Below are 22,183 nucleotides of genomic sequence, written 5' to 3'. Positions count from 1 at the left end.
CTACTGCTAAGTCAATTCAGTCGTGTCCAACTCTGTGCGACCCCATAGACGGCAGCCCACCAGGCTCCCCTATCCCTGGGATTCTCCAGGCAAGAATACTGGAGTGGGTTGCCATTTCCTTCTCCAGTGCATGAAAGAGAAAAGTGAAAGTGAAGTTGCTCAGTCGTCCGACTCTTAGCGACCCCATGGACTGTAGCTTACCGGGCTCCTCCATCCCTGGGATTTTCCAGGCAAGAGTACTGGAGTGGGAATATGCTGTCTAGGTTGGTCATAACTTTCCTTCCAAAGAACATGTGTCTTTTAATTTCATGGCTGCAGTCACCATCTGCAGTGATTTTGGAGCCCCCAAAAATAAAGTCAGCCAGTGTTTCCACTGTCTTCCCATCTATTTGCCATGAAGTGATGGGACTGGAAGCCATGATCTTAGTTTTCTGAATGTTGAGCTTTAAGCCAACTTTTTCCCTCTCCTCTTTCACTTTCATCAAGAGGCTCTTAGTTCTTCTTCACTTTCTGCCATAAGGGTGGTGTCATCTGCATATCTGAGGTTATTGATATTTCTCCCAGCAATCATGATTCCAGCTTGTGCTTCATCCAGCCCAGAGTTTCTCATGATATTCTCTGCATATAAGTTAAATAAGCAGGGTGACAATATACACCCTTGACCGACACCTTTCCGATTTGGAACCAATCTGTTGTTCTATGTCCAGTTCTAACTGTTGCTTCTGGACCTGCATACAGGTTTCTCAAGAGGCAGATCACGTGGTTTGGTATTCAAATTTCTTTAAGAATTTCCCACAGTTTTTTGTGATCCACACAGTCTAAGGCTTTTGCATAGTCAATAAAGCAGAAATAGATGTTTTTCTGGAACTCTCTTGCTTTTTCAATGATCCAACGTTTGATCTCTGGTTCCCCTGCCTTTTCTAAAACCAACTTGAACATCTGGAAGTTCACGGTTCACGTATTGCTGAAGCCTGACTTGGAGAATTTTGAGCATTACTTTACTAGCATGTGAGGTGAGTGCATTGTGCGGTAGTTAGAGCATTCTCTGGCATTGCCTTTCTTTGGGATTGGAATGAAAACTGACCTTTTCCAGTCCTGTGGCCACTGCTGAGTTTTCCAAATTTGCTGACATATTGTGTGCGGCCCTTTCACAGCATCGACTTTTAGGATTTGAAATAGCTCAACTGGAATTCCATCACCTCCACTAGCTTTGTTCGTAGTGATGCTTCCTAAAGCCCACTTGAATTCACATCCCAGGATGTCTGACTCTAGGTGAGAGATCACACCATAATGATTATCTGGATCATGAAGATCTTTTTTTGTACAATTCTTCTGTGTATTCTTGCCACCTCTTCTTACTATCTTCTGCTTCTGTTAGATCCATACCATTTCTATCCTTTATTGAGCTCATCTTTGCATGAAATGTTCCCTTGGTATCTCTAATCATATTGAAGAGATCTCTAGTTTTTCCAATTCTATTATTTTTCTCTATTTCTTTCCACTGATCACTGAGGAAGGCTTTCTTTTCTCTCCTTGCTATTCTTTGGAACTCTGCACTCAAATGGGTATATCTTTCCTTCTCTCCTTTGCCTTTTGCTTCTCTTCTTTTCACAGCTATTTGTAAGGCCTCATCAGACAGCCATTTTGGTTTTTTTCATTTCTTTTTCTTGGGGATGGTCTTGATCCCTGTCTCCTTACAATGTCACAAACCTCTGTCCATAGTTCATCAGGCACTCTGTCTATCAGATCTAGTCCCTTAAATTTATTTGTCACTTCCACTGCATAATCATAAGGGATTTGATTTAGGTCATACCTGAATGGCCTAGTGATTTTCCCCACTTTCTTCAATTTAAGTCTGAATTTGGCAATAAGGAGTTCATGATCTGAACCACAGTCAGCTCCAAATCTTGTTTTTGCTGACTGTCAAGAGTTTCTCCATCTTTGGCTGCAAAGAATATAATCGATCTGTTTTCCGTGTTGGCTACCTGGTGATGTCCATGTATAAAGGCTTCTCTTGTGTTGTTGGAAGAGGGTGTTTGCTATGACTAGTGCCTTCTCTTGGCAAAACTCTATTAGCCTTTGTCCGGCTCCATTATGTACTCCAAGGCCAAATTTGCCTCTTATTCCAGGTATTTCTTGACTTCCTACTTTTGCATTCCAGTCCCCTATAATGAAAAGGACATCTTTTTTCGGTGTTAGTTCTAAAAGATCTTGTGCTTCTTCATAGATCTGTTCAACTTCAGCTTCTTCAACTTTACTGGTTGGGGCATAGACTTGGATTACCGTGATATTGAATGATGTGCCTTGGAAATGAACAGAGATCATTCCGTCATTTTTGAGATTGCATCCCAGTACTGCATTTTGGACTCTTTTGTTGACTGTGATGGCTACTCCATTTCTTCTAAGGCATTCTTGCCCACAGTAGTAGATATAATGATCATCTGAGTTAAATTCACCCACTCCAGTGTATTTTAGTTCGCTGATTCCAAGAATGTCGACGTTCACTCTTGCCATCTGCTGTTTGACCACTTCCAATTTGCCTGGATTCATGGACCTAACATTCCAGGTTCTTATGCAATATTGCTCTTTATAGCATCAGACCTTGCTTCTATCACCAGTCACATCCACAACTGTGTGTTGTTTTTGCTTTGGCTTTGTCCCTTCATTCTTTCTGGAGTTATTTCTGGACAAAAGTAAATTTCAGCATTATGTTTAAATAATAGATAGGAATATGGAGGAGAGTATCACATAGGAAGATTATAAATAGATTGAACTGTCAGATGTTTTCAGTGTCTCATGTTCTGTGGGATTCTCAATCCTGCTTGGTCCATCCTAGGTCAAGTTAATCAAGATCCAATGACCTCATCATGTTTTAATCTGGCAAAAGAGGAGAGTTAATTATACTCCAGGGCCGTCTGTCCTTGTCTCTCTGAGACTCTGGCAAGAGTACAAGACCAAAAGACTGAATTTTAGGGAGGTCATTCATTTAGTGAGTGAGAGAAAGGAAGAGCCTTTGGAGAGGCTGTGGAAAAAGGAGTAAAATTTATATAATGATGGTTGATCGAGTGAAAGGCATTTGAAGAAAGGTAAAAACTTTGAATGTTACAGATATTCAAGGAAATTTATGACTAATAAAAATATATCGGATGACACTTACTTGGGATACACAGTGACTATAGCTAATGCAAAATAAATGGAGGAGACCTGTATGTGGATGAAATGAAACTGTAATAAATCAAGGCTTTCTTGGTAAAAATCTACACAATAAACATAATTTAAAAATTTAGTGTATTCTTAAATATTCCTGATTTTATTCATATTTATATTTTATGAGGTATCCATTTCAGTTTAATTTGCAAGAAATATAAATTTAAAAGCAGAAACTGAGAATTTTGTTTCAGATGTAAGAAATATAAATTTAGCCAGTCATTGTTTTTAATCGTTGTTCAAAACACAAGTTTAGTAGTCAATTCTTCTCCTGAAGCTAGTTTATTTTTTATCCCAAGGAATGTTTATAAGTTTAATTAATCCATTTGGTTCCTGATTTTTATACCTCTTGGTATATTGTACCTAATTAGTCCCTTATGTAATATCTTAAAAATAATTACAGACAAACAATTTAAAGGAAATCATTATTTTCATTGCTGTCATTTTCAATTTTGAAAGTCTGTTGCCAGTTATTAATTTATGTTGTATGCTTGCCATCAAGATTTCCTGATAGAGATTGCTATGTTTATATTCAGTTAAAATGCACAAGACAGAGACTCTAACCAGTCCAGCAGCTCAATTTCATTTATGGAAGATTCCTATTAGATGATACTCCATAATTTTAAGATGTAAATGAAATTAAAAGACAAGAGGTAAATGGAAATTCTGTAAAAAATATTTATTAAGAAAAACATTAGAAATCAGATATTTACCAATTAAACATCTCAAAATAACCTTAGTAGAGCAGCAGAAAAAAAGGCTGATACCTAAAAATCTAATACAATAAATTGCTTGAGATTCTTGACTTTGGTATAAGGCAGGCCTGGGTTCCAGACATATCTTTGATCTTTACTAACTTTTCTAAGCTTTAGAATCTTCAACATTGTATGAAGATAAATATGTCTCTGCCTGTTAGGTTCTTTGAGAATTTTAAGCAAAATGATGTCTGCAAAGTACTTACCTTATGAGAACGCTAGAAACACCTAATGAAAAAGCTATAATTATTATTTTATTGTTAGTAGTTCTGATATTTGAGTGACACTTAGAAATACAGGAATAACATACTAGAAATACTTCATTTCCTCCTACAGATTACTGTATACACAGAGTTCACATGTTTCTAAGCTCTTTGTATAAACAATGGTTATAGTCTTGACTGTTAGGATCACAGTTATGATTTCTTCTGTACTCTAGATTTGAGTACCATTAATTTGATTGACAGTGTTTCTATAGGTAGCAAGGAAAATTTACAGTTTATAATGTGTTTTGGTACCTTGGGATGAAAAATCCAAACTTTTTCTGTAGGTAGGGAAGTATGGTCCCCATCCCCTGATATGGACTAAACTGGTCTTTCCACTTGTACTTGGAATGGTTACTTGATTAGAAACAACAGAAACACCTCTTACTGACTTATACTAAAAAGAACTTCTCATTAGAATACTTGGTGGCTTGTGCCAATCAAAGGAAAAGCTGGATGAGATCTAAGAAAGGACAAAACAAGATAAGCTTCAGCAGTCTTAGCAACTCAAAACACTGCATTTTGAGCAGTATCATCAAGACAGCTGGGATCACGGACTTTGAAGCTCAAAGATTAAGTGTCCACAGGGGAGAATCTAATTAGCCTGGGTTGAGACTAGGGCAAGATTAGGGTGCAGAACACTGTGGTTGACAGTTCCATTAAGAGCACATGGAAAATGGAGGTACAATAATCCAAGGGGAAAAAGATGGAGTTCAACATCCAAAATAAGGGAGGAAGGGATGTTAGGCAGGCAAATCAAGAAAATTCTACTTTACCTTTTCAAAAATCAATTTGGGCCCAAATGTGATTAAATGAAATGCTAAGGTGGGCAGTGTGAGGACAGGTATAGAGGAGCAGCATATTACTTGAAATTTGTAGAGCTAGATTTCACATTCTGTCAACAAAAATTTATTTTCATTTTTTACTATGAGTGTTGCTTACAAATTTAAGTGTTTGATTACTTGAACTTTGAAAGTTCATGAATGTATGTGGCATCAAAAATTACCTTTTCTTATCAGATGTTTTGGAGAAGATTATAATGCTTGAATTTAGTGACATATTGCAAGAACTATGACCCTCTGTTTGACACATATTTATCAAGTACTTTCTAAGGACTAAATTTAGCTTGTTCATTGCACTAAATAGTTGTAGCTAAATTGTTTCACCTTTTATTACCTCTACAATTTCTGAAAAAATCTAATTATTAAATATATTGGGTACCAAATGGCTAATAAACTAAGCAAAGATATACAGATAAAGAATAATTAGAGTCTGCTTTTGCAACGTCACTTTTCTTTTTGATCATTCCTTTTTGGCTAAGTTTTCACAACTAAATCACATAGTGCCCGGAGAAATACATAGACAAACAAGCAAACAAGTAAGCAAACTCATTTGATTTTGGGAGGAAAAGTATAGACTTAACCAGCATCATCCAGGGCTTGTTAATGCAGAAAAAGTAGATTCAGCTGGTATCTCTCCAGACATTTTAGATACAAGAGATGAAAGGAAACAATGAAGTTTATTTCAACTTTTTTTTTTTTTTTACGTTTTTGTGTACATGATTGTTTAAGTTCCAAGCTTCTAATCATGGCTTGGTCTGTCTGGTGACCAGAGTTCTTCCAGGAGCCCACCAAGGTCACCTCATTAGAACCAATGGAGATTCCTATCACTTATCCCCTAGAAAATTCCAAAGGATTTTAGGAATTCAGTGTCAGAGACTCCTATCACTCAGAAAATTACAGGGGTCTTAGGAGCTGTATGTCAGGTACCAAAGCCAAAGACTAAATGCTGGAACAAAAGATTCTCCTAGTACCTCTACTTACAGGAATTTTAGGAGCTCTGCATCAAGAACCAGACACAGATATTGATCTATATATCTATATTTTCTTATTATCTCACATATACTTATCCTAACACGTACATATATTGTATACATGGGTACTATTGTGTATACTTTGACATAGTTTGCTCACATGAAAATGTTTTGAAAATCACATGAATGCCAAATCACTTTTTAATTTTTATGGGCAACAACTCTAATGCTTTACATTTTTATGGTGATAATAAGCACATATCTGTTCACTATAACATTTAATCACCAAAATAATCATATTTTTTTATAGATTATAGATAAGGAGGCAGGTCTTTGTCCCTGTTCAAAATAAGTCCAAAAGTACTAAAGTATATGGGAAAAAAAATTCTCCTTTTAAATCCATAGTGTTTCTACTTTGCCTCAAGCTGTCATGAAGTAAGGAGATAGGATATTTTCAGGGAGGGATACATAGAAGCACTTCATTGAACAGTTTTAATCTAAGCCAGCTTATCTACACAGTCTGTCAACAATTTCCTGATGCAGTTAAAAAGTAGGCTTGATTACCCTCTTCCCATCTATCACCCTATATTCTCAGCCTCCAGGGAATTTACTAAAATATAGAAATTCCCTAGTAAAATGTTAGTTTCTCATGGTTTTACACTTTTAGAAGTTTCTAAAAACCTAATACCTAGGAAAAATTTTATGCTAATTGACACAAACTGTCCTGACCCACTCCCCACAAATCACAAACTTTAGAGAGACTTAGAATTATGTTACCTGGGTTCGATTCCTGGGTTGAGAAGATCCCCTGGAGGAAGGCATAGCAACCCACTGTAGTAGTCTTGCCTGAGAATCCCCATGGGCAGAGGAGCCTGATGGGCTACAGTTGACGGGGTCACAAAGAGTTGGACATGACTGAGTTACAAAGCATAGCACAGCACAGCACAGGATTATGTCGGATTTTTTTTTTTTTTCCAAATGGCTTCTCTCCTGCTTTTTTAGATGCTCAGCACCATTTTGCAATTAATTATTTTTAATTAATTAATTTATTTTAACTGGAGGATAATTACAGTATTGTGATGTTTTTGCCAAACTGAAGGAAAGCCACAAAGTGAAGTGGTTAAGAATATATATTGTCTCTGGTAAGAAGACAAGGTTTGGATGAGAGTCTTCTGCCTTTTCCTAGTTGCGTAATCTTAGACATATCATTTAATCCTTCCAACCCCTGTTTCTTCATAGATAAAATGTGGATAATCAATAACACTGGATTATTATGGGGATAAGGGCTTCCCCAGTGGCTCAGCAGTAAAGAATCCTCCTGCAATGTAAGAGATGCAGATGACGTGACTTTGATTGCTGGATTAGGAAGTTCCCCTGGAGGAGGGCATGGCAACCCACTCTAGTATTATTGGTGGGAAAATCCCATGGACAGAGGAGCCTGGCAGGCTACAGTCCATGGGATTGCAAAGAGTTGGACACAACTGAAGTGACTGAGCATTATGAGGATAAGGTGAAATGATGCACTGAAAACTTTTAGCTCAGGAACTTCTCAAATATTAAGTAATTAGTATTACTATTGTGCTAGTCTGCTTGGAATCCATAAGGAAATACAATAAACTATAGGGCTTAAGCAAAGGAAATTTTTTCCTCATACTTCTGGAGGCTGGAAGTTCAAGATCAAGGTTTATCAAGGTTGGTTTCTGGTGTCACCTCTCTTCCTGGATGGTGGATGCCATCTTCTCTCTGTGTCCTCACAGAGAGAGTTGAATAGAGATAGAGAGATAAAGACAGGGATAGAGAGAGAGAGGAAGGGAGCAAGAAAGAGCACTAGCTTTCTGGTGTTTCTTCTTAAAAGGATACTAGTCCTTTTGGATCAAAGCCCCACACTTACAACCTCATTTAACCTGAATTACTTCCATAATGGTCCTGTGTCAAAATCATATTAGGAGCTAAGTCCCCACATAGGAATGTGGGGAATACACAATTTGGTCCATAACTACCATTAGTTACCAGAGTCAGTAACGTTGTTTGTGCATAAAAGAAAATTACAAAAAACTCGCATGTTTCCCATATCACAGAATTTTTCTTTCCTTAAATTTGTCATCTCTAAGCATTCTAAAATTTTTCTGTTTAATAAATATAATCTTCTCTGAATTTTACATTTTTTAACAAAAGCAATAATATGACTTGTGTAGGCAGGAAAAATGTTCCCTTCTCCATGCCCATATCTTAATCCTTGGAATTAATTGAATATGTCACCTTTAAAGGCCAAAGGACTTCCCAGGTGTGATTAAAGATTTGAGATGGCTCAGTTATCTTGGGTTATCTAGGTGATGCCAATGTAATTACAAAAGTCCTTATAATTGACATAAGATAAGACTGTCAGGGTCAGAGCGATGCAGCATGAGAAGGACCCAATTAGCCACCACTAGTTTTGAAGATGGAAGGAGACCATGAACCAAGGAATGCAGGCAGGCAGATTCAAGAAGCTAGAAAAGGCAACAAAGCAGATATATTCCTAGAGCCTCCAGAAATCAGTGTAGACCTGCTCACTTATTAACTTTAGCCCAATGATACCACTCTGACCTGTAGAACTCTAAGATAATACATTTATATTGTTTTAAGCCACTAATTTATAGAAACAATAGGAAACTAATGTAATGCTCATATTTTCTTTGCATCAAAAAGAAGAAGTTTCTCCCTGTGCTGCTTTAACATTATTCAAAATGTTATTTTTTTCTTTTTCTTCAGCAGCACTGTAGACATTTATAAATCCTTCAAATCATTACTCATTACTCAGACTGATGTAGAAGAGTTGACTGCAATAGCCTGCCCTTTGAAATAGAATTATCTGTTTATTCAGAAACATTTTATTTGGTTTCTACTATCTGCTTGCCTGTATTCTGGAAGCTGGTGGGAAATGATCTCTGGTCTCTAATGGACAGTTGTCTTGTTTTTATTAAAAATCTTATTTTTATTATGAAAAGAGACTGGAGTATGAATTTTAGCCAAGTCTGGGTATGAAGTCTGGCTCTTCCTTATTACAGTGACTTAATTTCATTAACTTTTAATTTATCTGAAAAGCAGAAATGATAATCTCCTTCATGGATGATTTAAAAGATTTTAAAGAGATCATATAAACAAAAGAGCCAGTACAAGGACTAATACAGAGAAAATATGCAAAAAAGAAAAATGCATTTCCCTTTCCTTCTGTCAAGATATGGTAATCCAGAGTTGATTTATTAATTTCTTCTTGATGAATTTTATACTATCTTTTTAGACAAAACTCCTATAAAGTCTCAAGAAAAAAAAATGTAATGTTGCTTTCTGTTGAGTGTTTGTGGGTATGGGAAGGGGCTATCGGGTGCATTTAGGGACATGTATGATGATTCAAGACTGCCTATTTAACATTAGTCATTACAGTCAATGTACTTTTTCAAGTGCTTAGTACATTGCACTTTCAAGATACAGTCTTTTAGTTTGTTGGCTTGTTTCTTTTGTTTGTTTGTTTATGTTGCTGTTCAACTTTTAAGTCATGTCTGACCCTTTGCCAACCCATGGATTGTAGCACGTCAGTCTCCTCTGTCCTCCCCATCTCCCAGAGTTTGCTCAAATTCATGACCATTTTGTCAGTGGCACTATCTGAACCTCTCATCTTCTGCTGCCCCTTTCTCCTTTTGCCTTCAATCTTTCCCGGAATCAGGGTCTTTTCCAAAGAGTTGGATATTCAAATCAGGTGGCCAAAATATTGGAGCTTCAGCCTCAGCAACAGACTTTCCAGTGATACTCAGGGTTTATTTCCTTTAGGATTGACTGGTTTGATCTCCTTGCTGTCCAAGGGACTCTCAAGTGTCTTCTCTAGCACCACAGTTCAAAAGCATCAATTCTTCAACATTCACTCTTCTTTATGGTACAACTCTTACATCCATACATGACTACTGGAAAAACCATAGCTTTGACTATGCGAATATTTGCCAAAAAGTGATGTCACTGTTGTTTAATATGCTTTCCTCCCAAGGAGCAAGTGTCTTTATTTCATGGCTTCAGGTACCATCAAGTGATTTCAAGGAAAGAAAATCTGTCACTGCTTCCACTTTTTCCTCTTCTATTTGCCATGAAGGGACTGGATGCCATGATCTTAGTTTTTTAATGTTGAGTTTCAAGTCAGCTTTTTCACCTTCATCAAGAGGCTATTTAGTTCCTCTTTGCCTTTAGAGTGGTATACATCTGCATATCTAAGATTGTTGATATTTCTTCTAGCAATCTTGATCCTAGCTTGTAGATTCGTTAAGTCCATCATTTCTCATGATGTACTCTATGTATAAGTTAAATAAGCAGGATGACAATGTACAGCCTTATCATAATGCTTTCACAATTTAGAACCAGTCAGTTGTTCCATGCCTGGTTCTAGCTTTTGCTTCTTGACTTGCATACAGGTTTCTCATAAGACAGGTAAGGTGGTCTGGTATTCCCATCTCCTTAAGAATTTTCCAGTTTTTTTGTGATCCGCATAGTCAAAGTCTCTAGAGTAGTCAATGAAGCAGAAGTAGATGATATTTTTTTTTTCCTGGAATTCCCTTGCTTTTTCTATAATCCAGCAGATATTGGCAATTTGATCTCTGATTCTTCTGCCTTTTCTAAACTCAGCTTGTACATCTGGAAGTTCTCGGTTCAAGTAGTACGGAAGCCTAACTTGAAGGATTTTGAGCATTACCTTGTTAGCATGTGAAATGAGTGCAATTGTATGGTAATTTGAACATTCTTTGACATTGTTCTTCTTTGGGACTGGAATGAAAACTGACTTCCAGTCCTGTGACCTCTGCTGAGTTTTCCAAATTTGTTGACATATTGAGTGCAGGACTTTAACAGCATCATCTTTTAGGATTTGAAATAGCTCAGCTGGAAAATCTATCACCTCCACTAGCTTTGTTCATAGTAATGTTTCCTAAGAAGGCCCACATAACTTCATACTCCAGGATGTCTGGCTCTAGGTGAATGAATACACCATTATGGTTATCCAGACCATTAAGACTTTTTTTTTTTTATAGTTCATATGTATATTCTTATCACTTCTTAATCTCTTCTGCTTCTATTAGGTCCTTCAGTTTCTCTCTTTATAATGCCCATCCTTGCATGAAATGTTTCCTTGATATCTCCAATTTTCTTGAAGAGACCTCTAGTCTTTCCCATTCTATTGTGTTCCTCTATTTCTTTTCATTGTTTATCTAAGAATGTTTATTTATATAAGAATGTTTACTTATATATTAAGTGCTTATTTATATAATTTACCAAATTCATCAATTATTGCTTCTATTTAAGTAAAATAACTTTGGGCTTAAACACATACTTTTGTTTTTGTCTATGTGTCTAAAATACAAAGTTCATTTAATGGTTTATTCAAGCATAATTATTTTTTTCTCAGCTATGACTTTGCATTTCAGGGTAAAATAATTCTTTTTAAGTTTGTATGTCCACAGAGTATTTTTACATCAAATATTGTAGTGTATGTCTTTCTCAAAGACTGTTGACATTTTTAAATGAATTTTTCACAAGTCTACAATCTTGCCATATAAACAAAACTATGCATAATTAATATAGCACTTTTACTGTCTTCCAAGAGTTTTTATACTACTTAAATTCTTCAATTTGCAATAAAAGTATATGTATTTTTCCACTAAATTATTTGATATTTCTTATATAATATCCCACATGAAACAATTTTATTTTGTAATTCAATGCTAGGAATTATTTTTTAATTTCATAAAATTGGTATTTTTCCTCAATCAGAAATAACAATAATAATAATACTTTCTCTCTTCTATCTTTAGAGTCAGGGAACTCAGACACATTTGATATAGTGAGACCATGATGTATTTAATGCTTTACATATATTTGTTTATTTAATTCAGTTACTTAAATATAATTGTGTGTGTGCATGTGAAAGTCACTCAGTTGTGTCTGACACTTTACAACCCCATGGACTGTAAAGGCTTCCGGGCTCCTCCATCCAATGAATTTTCCTCCATCCACAGAATTTTCCAGGCAAGAGTACTAGAGTTGATTGCCATCCCCTTCTCCAGAGGATCTTCCTGACCAAAACTCAGGTCTCTTGCATTGCAGGCAGATTCTTTACCATCTGAGCTACCAGGGAAGCCCTTATATATACTTTACTACCTTGTTATTGTTGAGAAACTTAGCTCATAAGGGTAAATAACACATGTAAGGTCATACTGTATACATGGGGTATTAGTGGTGTCTCACCCAAGCTCTGCTTCCACAACTTGTGCTTAAATGTGTTTATTTCTCAGTTCACCACTACAGAGGTTTTATTTGTACTTTTGGCTTCTGTATTAAGCTGCTTTTGTGGAGAGAGTTGGAGTTTAATAGATACAAATAAATTAAAATAGTGCCTGTTTATTTCAAATGGAAAAACACTGAGCTAAAAGTCATCATCATTCCCTTGCAAATGCTTTAAAATGTGTCAGTTTGCTTTCAGAGATTAGCACAAAATTGTAAGCAAAACCAGTGAAAAGAAATAATATTGCATTCTTAGCTTCTATGTTGATGGTTCAAGTTTATAGAGAAACTAAGTTTATTAAATTTTTCTAATGAGAAAACTATGTTAATATGGACAAAAAGTGAAACTTTAATTAATATTTAGAATATTACTCTCTTGTTATCTCATCACTATAGTGAAATTGTCAATGTCATCATTTTCTTCACTAAAAGATTTAGCTAAAAATCAAGTGTATGTTATAGTAATCCAAGCATAAGGTTTTGAAGCCAGTAGTTACATACTGTTATTACTTTAGTTCAGCTATTAACCTTTCACAAACACATACAGAAAAAGGTGTGTTTTAGATACAAGCAATTAAAATCATGCAAAAGCGAATTAACATCAAACTAAATTATAACACTATTAAAATGAACCTCAAAATATTCAGTCTCTCTTTCTGCCTAGCTATTTAAAATAAACAGTGTATATAAGTATCACTAAGAATAATTCCTGCAGAGAAAAAAGCTGAGAAATAAGAAATAGTGACTGTTCTCATTCTAACATACTTAATAATTTATTTTTCAAAAAATGATGTAAATATATTTTATTCCTCCTAATTGCATGTAATAGACACACTATATCATATTTTCTATATACTTTTTATTCAAACTCTATTATCTTAGTGAATAACCATAAACCCCTTAGTAGGGTCAGATTAAATGCTTATCTTAGATGATCCTTTTGTTCTTATATCTTACTTTATTTCTAGAAACAATCATTTATCTGGAATATAAATTAGGGCAGAGGAACAAAAAGGAAGTTACTATAGTCCATGGAATTCTGAATGATTTTAGATTTGTTCATTATTCAGTTGCTAAGTAGTACCTGACTCTTTGTGACCCCATAGACTGTAGCATGCCAGACTTTGTTACCCTTCACTATCTCCCTGAGTTTTCTCAAACTTATGCCCATTGAGTCAGTGATGCCATCCATCCATCTTATCCTCTGTTGCCCCCTTCTCCTCCTGCCTTCAATCTTCCCCAGAATCAAGGTTTCTTCCAATGAGTCAGCTGTTCCCATCGGATGGCCAAAGTTTTGGAGCTTAAGCTTTAGCATCAGAACTTCCAATTAATATTCAGTTGATTTCCTTTAGGGTTGATTGGTATGATATCCTTGTAGTCAAAGGATCTCTTAAGAGTCTTCTCCAGCACCACAATTCAAAAGGATCAACTCTTAAGCACTCAGCCTTCTTTATGCTCCAACTCTCACATCTGTACATGACTACTGGAAAAAACAGAGCTTTGACTACACAGACCTTTGTTGGCAAAGTGATGTCTTTTTAACTTGCTGTCTAGATTTGTCATAGCTTTCCTTCCAAGAGGTTCGGTCCAGTTCAGTTGCTCAGTCACGTCTGACATTTTGTGACCCCATGGACTGCAGCACTCCAGCCTTCCCTGTCCATTACCAACTCCCGGAGCTTGCTCAAAGTCATGTCCATTGTGTCAGTGATGCCAACATGTCATCCTCTGTCATCCCCTTCTCTTCCTGCCTTCAATCTTTCCCAGCATCGGGGTCTTTTCCAATGAGTCAGTTCTTCACATCAGGTGGCCAAAGTATTGGAGTTTCAGCTTCAGCATCAGTCCTTCCAATGAATGTCCAAGGAGTAAGTGTCTTTTAATTTCATGCTGCAGTCACATCTGCAGTGATTTTTGGAGCCCAAGAGAAAAATCTGTCACTGCTTCCACTTCTTCCCCTTCTATTTGCCATGAAGTGATGGGACCAGATGCTATGATCTTAGTTTTCTTGAATGTTGAATTTTAAGCCAACTTTTTCACTCTCCTCTATCACATTCATCAAGAGTCTCTTTAGTTCCTCTTCACTTTCTGCCATTAAAGTGGTATTCATCTGCATACCTGAGGTTATTGATATTTCTCCCATCAATCTTGATTCCAGCTTGTGAGTCATCCAATCCAGCATTTCCCATGATGTACTCTGCATAGAAGTCAAATAAGCAGAGTGACAATATACAGCCTTGTACTTCTTTCCCAGTTTGGAACCAATCTGTTGTTCCATGGCTGATTCTAACTGTTGCTTTTTGACTTGCATACAGATTTCTTAGGAGACAGATAAAGTGGTCTGATATTCCTGTCTCTAAGAATTTTCCAGTTTGTTGTGATTCACACAGACAGAGGTTTAGCATAGTCAATGAAGCAGAAGATGTTTTTCTGGAATTCTTTTGCTTTTTTTAATGATCCAATGTAGAGTGGCAATTTAACCGCTTGTTCCTCTGCCTTTTCAAAACCTAGCTTGTGTATCTGGAGGTTTTTGGTTCATGTACTGCTGAAGCCTATCTTGAAGGATTTTGAACATTACCTTGCTAGCATGTGAAATGAGCTCAAATGTGTGGTAGTTCGAACATTCTTTGGCATTGCCTTTCTTCAGGATTGAAATGAAAACTGACCTTTTCCAGTCCTGTGGCCATTACTCAGTTTTCCAAATTTGCTAACATATTGAGTACATCCCTTTAACAACATAATTTTTTAGTATTTGAAATAGCTCAGCTGGAATTCTATCACCTCCACCAACTTTGTTGGTAATAATGCTTCCTAGACAGTATATTAAAAGCAAAGACATCACTTTGCTGACAAAGATCCATATAGTCAAAGCTATGGTTTTTCCAGTAGTCATGTATGGATTGACACTTTTGAACTGTGTTGTTGGAGAAGACTCTTGAGAGTCCCTTCGACTGCAAGGTGATCCAACCAGTCAATCCCAAAGGAAATCAGTCCTGAATATTCTTTGGAAGGACTAATGTTGAAGCTCCAATACTTTGGCAACCTTATTCAAAGAGCTGACTCATTGGAAAAGACCCTGATGCTGGGAAAGATTGAGGGTCGAAGAAGAAAGGGGCAACAGAGAATGAGATGGCTTGATGGAATCACCAACTTTAGATTTAGTATTTTCCTAATATTAAACCTAAAACAACTGTTATCTTTAAGAGAGATATTAATTCTTACAACAATATGCAGTAGTTTGGCACTATTATTTTTCAGGGCTTAAATATGTGTCATCTCATTTATGGGGATGAAATATAGTGATTAATTTTATTTAAATAAATATCAGGTAGGAATTTGGTAGCAATTTTAGTTAATTCCACATTTATTAAACACCTACTATGTGCTTCTAAAATTTAATTTGCCAGTAAATAAAGTACAATAATAACATTACAGAAAAATAGCATAAAAGTTAGGGGGGTGTGTGTGTGCATGTGTGCAATTTAAGAAGGATCTAACTTTGACATTTTGGCACCAACAAAGTAAGAGATACATAAGTCTGATAATCCAAGCATTTTTTAAAGTTCTCTGCAATAGAATCACATTATGATATAGTTCAAAAAATCAGTTTAATGTGTTACATTGTGCAGAATATTTAACAATAAGAAAAGCACCATCCTTGGATTCAGTCTAGTCTAGTGTGTTTTCCTTCAGACTAAGCTCTTTAATTCCCACATATGATAATCAATACCTCTTTGATGTATATATGCTAGAAATAATTTGGTATATGGTTGAAGTTCAGAGCATTCACACCGAGGGAATATCAGGAGCAGGTGCCACTGCCAACAGGCAATGATAGGAGTGGAGATGAACAGGATTGAGTCTCTGACTTTAAAGAACTCAGTGAAAATGGTGATAAACAATGTTTTATCAAATAATTGCAGCCCATTTTACCCATTTTAATTGAGTCCTTTGTTGAAGGCATGTGCATATACATCGCCTCAGGAAAGGGTGTTTTTATATATTTGCAAAAACTTTCCATTTTATTTTTATTCCTCTAATCTCTCTCACTCTCTCATTTTAATTAGATTAGAGTTTTTCAGTCTCATCACTGTTCACATTTTGGGCTAGATAATTTTCTGTCATAGGGGCATGTCCTATTCATCACGGGGTATTTCTCAGAATCTTTGGCCATTACCAACTAAATTCTAGTATCACTCTCCCCACTGCCTCACCTTCTGCAGATATCACTACCAAAAACATCTCTGGTTGGGCAAAATTAATCGTAGTTAAGAACCATTGCTTTTACTCCTTGAATCATTATTTAGAAAGTATTTTATGAGAACCCGATGCAACATAGACAATAGGTTGGTCACATGGATAGAAGGGCTTCCTAGGTGGCACTAAAAAAAAAAATGCCAGCCAATGAAGGAGACGCAGGAGACTGTGGTTCAATCCCTGAGTCAGGAAAATTCTGAAGAGGGGGACATACCAACCCACTCTAGTATTCTTGTCTGGAGGATCCCATAGGCAGAGGAGCCTGGTGGGTGACAGCCCATGGGATCACAAAGGAGTCTGATACAACTTAGCACTTAAATAACAAGAGAAAGCTAATAACACAAAATTAATTATTAGAAAGAAAAGGGAAAAATCCAAACCAAATTTGGTCTTGAAGAACATAAAGTCTAGTTGTGGCAAGCGGGGACTACTCTTCATTGCAGTGCGCAGGCTTGTCATTTCAGTGCTTTCTCTTGTTGCAGAGCACAGGTTCTAGATACACAGGCTTCAGTAGTTACAGTGTGTGGGCTCAGCAGTTGTGGCTCTTAGGCTTAGTTGTGCTCAGGCATATGGAATTTCCCTGGGCCAGGGATTGAAGGGGTGTCCTCTGAATTGCACCAGTGGACCACAAGGGAAGCCCAGCATTAATGATATTTTTATTATCAGTTACTCTTCTGAACCTTTTTCAGCTTATTTAGGATGTCTAAAAAAGAACAGAAGATCTATTCAAGGAGTTTTCTATTCTGACTCGTGCTTCTTTTTCTTAGCTTTACTTTTTAGTAGCTCTGTTTTCTCTTTCTTTAAACTAATAAGTCCCATGAAGATAGCTCACATTTCCTTGTGTAAAGGATCACTTCTGGAACTTCTTGACTTGCTGAACCCAAAGGTACTGCCTAAAGAAAATGTTCTCTCATACAAAATTGGAGAAAAGGAATATCAGTGAAGGAAGGGAAATCAGGCACTGGCCACCAAAATGCATAGAGGGCTACAATGTCTTTTAACCAAAACTCTTGCCAAGTAAATCTTTCATCCAGCTTGTAATTTTTCATCCTCTGTGGTTCTCACTGGGAGGCTCTCACTGTCTCACCCAACCAGAAGGGAGACTATAGGAGGGTATCAGGTCATCATGCATTTGTGTTGTTCTCACAATATTCTCTTATCCATTTTATCAATACCACTTTATTGTCTTCATCTGCACCCCTTCCTGCATCTTTCTTTTTTCTTATGTGCTTCATAACTACCTTAAATAAAAGATATAATATGGAAAAAATAAAAGATTCTGGAAATACTCATGGAGGTAAATAGTAGACTTAAATGAATTTAAATTAGAATTGCTTCCAAATTTCTGCCTTAGTAATAAATCAAAAACCAAATTAGATGAAAGATCATGGTACAGTCCTTAGTCCTCACACTCAGTAAAAGTGTGTGAACTTCAGAAATTTACCATATCATGTACGTTGTATGCTAATTAATCAGGAAATCTAAGTGAATGCTATTCTAGTGATTAAACTGTAGGGGTACATTTCGTTATTTTTGGACTTGTCACCATTTATCTTATATTCTTTGATAGATACATCATAATTTCCACCCCCCTGCTTTCTTCAGATATAATGGACAAATTTAACTGTGTATATTTAAGTTGTAAAATGTGGTGTTTTGATATACATTGCTATTGCTTTGTCATCAAATTATGTCCAACTCTTTGTGACCTCATGGACTATAGCCCACCAGGCTCCTCTGTCCATGGTATTTCCCAGCAAGAATACTGGAGTGGGTTGCCACTCCTTCTCCAAGGGATCTTTCCAATCCAGAGATTGAGCTGGAGCCTCCTGCATTGGCAGGTGGATTCTTTACCACTGAGCCACATACATATATACTGTGAAATGCATACCACAAGTTAGTTATCACATCCATTAACTCACAAAGGTAATGTTTGTGTTCTCTGTGTGTGTGTGTATATGTGGTAACAGCATGTTAAATCTACTCTCTTAGTAGATATGAGTACATAGTATGTACCATTAAGTATCATTGCCATGCTGACCATTAGACCTTCACTTATAGTTTAAGATTCACTTTTGTTTTTTAATTATCAAATGTAGAAATCTTAGCTTTGATTCCAGAGGTTAAAAATTGTTTGCTACTAAGATGAAAATGGGTGTCATTTTGGATAAACCCTTTTGGTGGCTGACCAGGGAGCAATTCGGAGCCCTGGTGCTGCAGGATAGAAAAGCATAGTCTGCCATTAGCCTTACTTCCTTGCTGGTACCCTTCCCTGTTGGCCTAACACATTTTTCTCTTTGATTTTAGCTTGTCCAGTTTAGGAATGGTGGAAAAGAGACAAATAAGAGAGAAACTAAATGAGTAGCAGCAAGACAGTGGTAAAATTCTGGAATTAATTATCTTGTCTCACTGATCTTTCCCAAGTCAAGCAAAAAGGTGCCCGTTTCTAAATTCTTATAAGGATAATGAAGATTATTCATTCATTTATTCAATAGACACAGCAATATTATACACCTATGATCTACCTACCCACTGTGCTGGTAGCTTCATGTTAATTTTTTATGGTTGAGGATACAATAAAGTAATAAAATCCAGGTGTGCCTGATAGTTGTAGACCAGTTGCCCTATATTTGATCCTACATGAAATGCATGAGGAAAGTTTACTTAGGAACATCAGAATATTTTTGTAATTTAAATCTGCATTTTACAAAATGTTTACCATGTATTCTTCATTTTATCTAATTTGTAAGTTATTTTTATCAGATTCTTTGTTAAATGGTCATTTGTGGACTAATAAAAAGTGCTACATTTTTCCTTAAAGGTGTGATGATTGAAGGAGTGAGATTAAACATGTGATGAAGAAATATATCCCTTATTGTATGTTTAATGTGGTTTAAATTATAAAACCCAGTATTTATAAGTCATATAATACTCCTCTCTCCACTTATATCTTTTTCAATAAATGCAGCATAGTCTCTGATACACAGTAAAACTTGTTTTCCCTTGGCGGGAATAAGTCCCTCACCCAACCATTGTATACTAGATAGATAGATAGATAGATATGTACATACACGTGTATATATATATGTTATATATATGTTACATACGTATATACTATATATGTATATATACTATATACAGTCTTCCTGGGTGGCTCAGCAGTAAGGAATCCACCTGCAATGCAGGAGACACAGGAGACACGGGTTTGATCTCTGGGTCAGGAAGATCCCCTGGAGAAGGGCATGGCAACCTGCTCCAGCATTCTTGCCTGGAGAATCCTATGGGCAGAGGAGCTGGTGGGCTATAGTCCATAGGGTTGCAGAGTGGGATATGGCTGAGCATGCACACATATACTACATATATATGCTGCATTTTAAGCTAAGAAAATATTATTGCTGGTTACATATTTAAGAATAAATTTTTAAAATTTATAGCAGACTTTATTATTTCATAAGTTGTTTAATATATTTGTGTCATTTTGATGTAATTTGGTAATGTGTGTGAAGAAATTGTGAATACAAATGGTTGAGTTGCTTTGTTAAAATTAGCAAAACGCAATACTTTAGTGCCTATTAAATCCAGCAAAATAAATTAAGAAGACATTATAATTAAAAGAAATAACAGCAACTTAACATCATGATGCCAGAAACATCATTATCAGTGTCCTCTGTGGGTATAGGGTATTAAGCATGCCAAATAGGAATGACTATCTGAATTAAGTTATTTACATTGTTAAAAAAAAAAAAGCATATAAGTGTCTACTCCACTCCATCTTTTTCCAGTGAGTAACCATCAATAAAATATATATTATTTGTTATCTTCCAGGCAATACAGCTAAAGTGTATATTGAGATTCAGGATGAAAATGATCATCCCCCAGTGTTTCAGAAAAAATTCTACATTGGAGGTGTGTCTGAAGATGCAAGGATGTTTGCTTCTGTGCTAAGAGTTAAGGTATGAGAACATTTGTTAAGATGCAGAACTAAAAGTGAAAACAAATAGCCCACATTTTGCAAATAAACTATAGCCATATAATTTATATAAACTGAATGCATAGTTGTATTGTTTAAATGAAAATCTGAAGCTTACAGATATATGAGTTTAATTAGTCAAACTAAGTACAGATTAATTATGAGGTGAATGCTGAGTAACTTTTGTGCTTTATATTTTCACTATAAAAATAGAAACAAATTTCTTATGATGTTTTACATAGAATAGAATATTAAGATGTATGTTTTCCTAGCAGATTTGTATGCCTTTTATATTAAGGTTTGATTTAAAATAATTCCAAAGATTCTCAGAATGGAGTCTTATAGCAAATATAAAATTGCCATTTTCTAGTTGAAGAAGTAATTGAATAAATTTTGTATTTTTTTTAGCAATCATTTTTAAAAATTCAAAATGTTAGTTAAATCAATGTGGAAAATAATGCTACTAGCATCATTACTTTAGTAAAGATTTTTAAAAACCTTGATAGGTCAGAAATATTTTGCTCATCTAGTTTAAAAATACAACATCTAAGATTAAAGTTACTAATTTAAAATTTTTCTTTAGTTAATTACCAAATATGTGTTCAATAGTTAGCTGTACATAAATTTGAAGAATGTTTTATAACTAAGAAATAAATTTGTAAATATTGCATTACACTAAGGGAAATTTTATAGGCTATAAGACTTTATTAGAGTTATTTTTTCTGAAGCTAATGATCAAATTTTAAAACAGCTATTAATGTAAAACATAAAACCTAAATATCTCTAAACAAATCCAGCTGTTGATTGCTTCTAGTTTGGCACATGAGTAGATAATTGCCTTTCTTTCCCTATTATCAGGATCATCATGATTGAGTTCTTCTTACATGTGATTTTTATCATCTTATAAACATTCTTAAATAAGACAGATAAATCAAGCAAATAAAGCATGTGTGTGCACTTGCAAAATATCTCTTTCACAGTGCCAGATTCTGACTCTTGATTTAAATCACCAATTATAACTAAAATTGGTCTACAAATTGAAGCCAACACATTATATCCAATTCATATTATGATTAACAAATAACAATCCTTTGTTGATGATGTTTATCTTATTTTACAGTTTAGTCTTTTAAAGGATTGATTCAGTTCATCCATTTAGTTGTAAATAATTTTTGAATACTTATAGTCTGAATTGTTCTAGAAGCTGGACATAGAGCAATTGAAAAATAATCAAAGACCCCCAAATTCCCCACCCTAATAATGCAAACAAACTAGTAGCAGAAACAAATTATAGATCCAATGTCATGTTCAGAGCAAGACTTGTGTATTTCTAGGTAAGATGCATTCTGGGCATTCTGATACAAAGTCTCTAAAGTGGAAGAAATTTGGAATTCAATGTGACTAAAAAGCCTGGCTGGGGTGAGACTAGAAATGCAGCCCAGGACTAGGATATGGTATTTATTCTTGATGTATTTTGAAAGAAAGTCTTTGAATGGTTCTGTCTAGAAGTGTGACATAATCCAATACAAAGGGGTTATTTTGAATGCTGTGCAGGGCGAGGAGTGGGAAAAGGTACACAGTGTTTTAGATAAGAGTAGAAACAGAGCCCAATGCATCACTAGTCTAG

At 35.6% G+C, this 22,183-nt stretch overlaps 1 protein-coding gene across 14 annotated transcripts in view; it reads left to right on the top strand.

The window, feature by feature from the left end:
• The window catches only part of PCDH15 (protocadherin related 15), a 797,082-nt gene that overhangs the window by 679,966 nt on the left and 94,933 nt on the right, over positions 1-22,183 (top strand). For all 14 annotated transcript variants that reach the window (XM_081573683.1, XM_081573682.1, XM_081573681.1 and 11 more), the window contains one exon: positions 20,412-20,539. In XM_081573683.1, coding sequence (XP_081429809.1) covers positions 20,412-20,539 — 128 coding nt within the window. The remainder of the gene's footprint in view (positions 1-20,411; positions 20,540-22,183) is intronic.

This window comes from Giraffa tippelskirchi, chromosome 2, assembly GCF_054371585.1.
Source record: "Giraffa tippelskirchi isolate mGirTip1 chromosome 2, T2T-mGirTip1v1.2.pri, whole genome shotgun sequence".
Taxonomy (NCBI): domain Eukaryota; kingdom Metazoa; phylum Chordata; class Mammalia; order Artiodactyla; family Giraffidae; genus Giraffa; species Giraffa tippelskirchi.
This window is presented reverse-complemented; position numbering and strand designations above follow the sequence as displayed.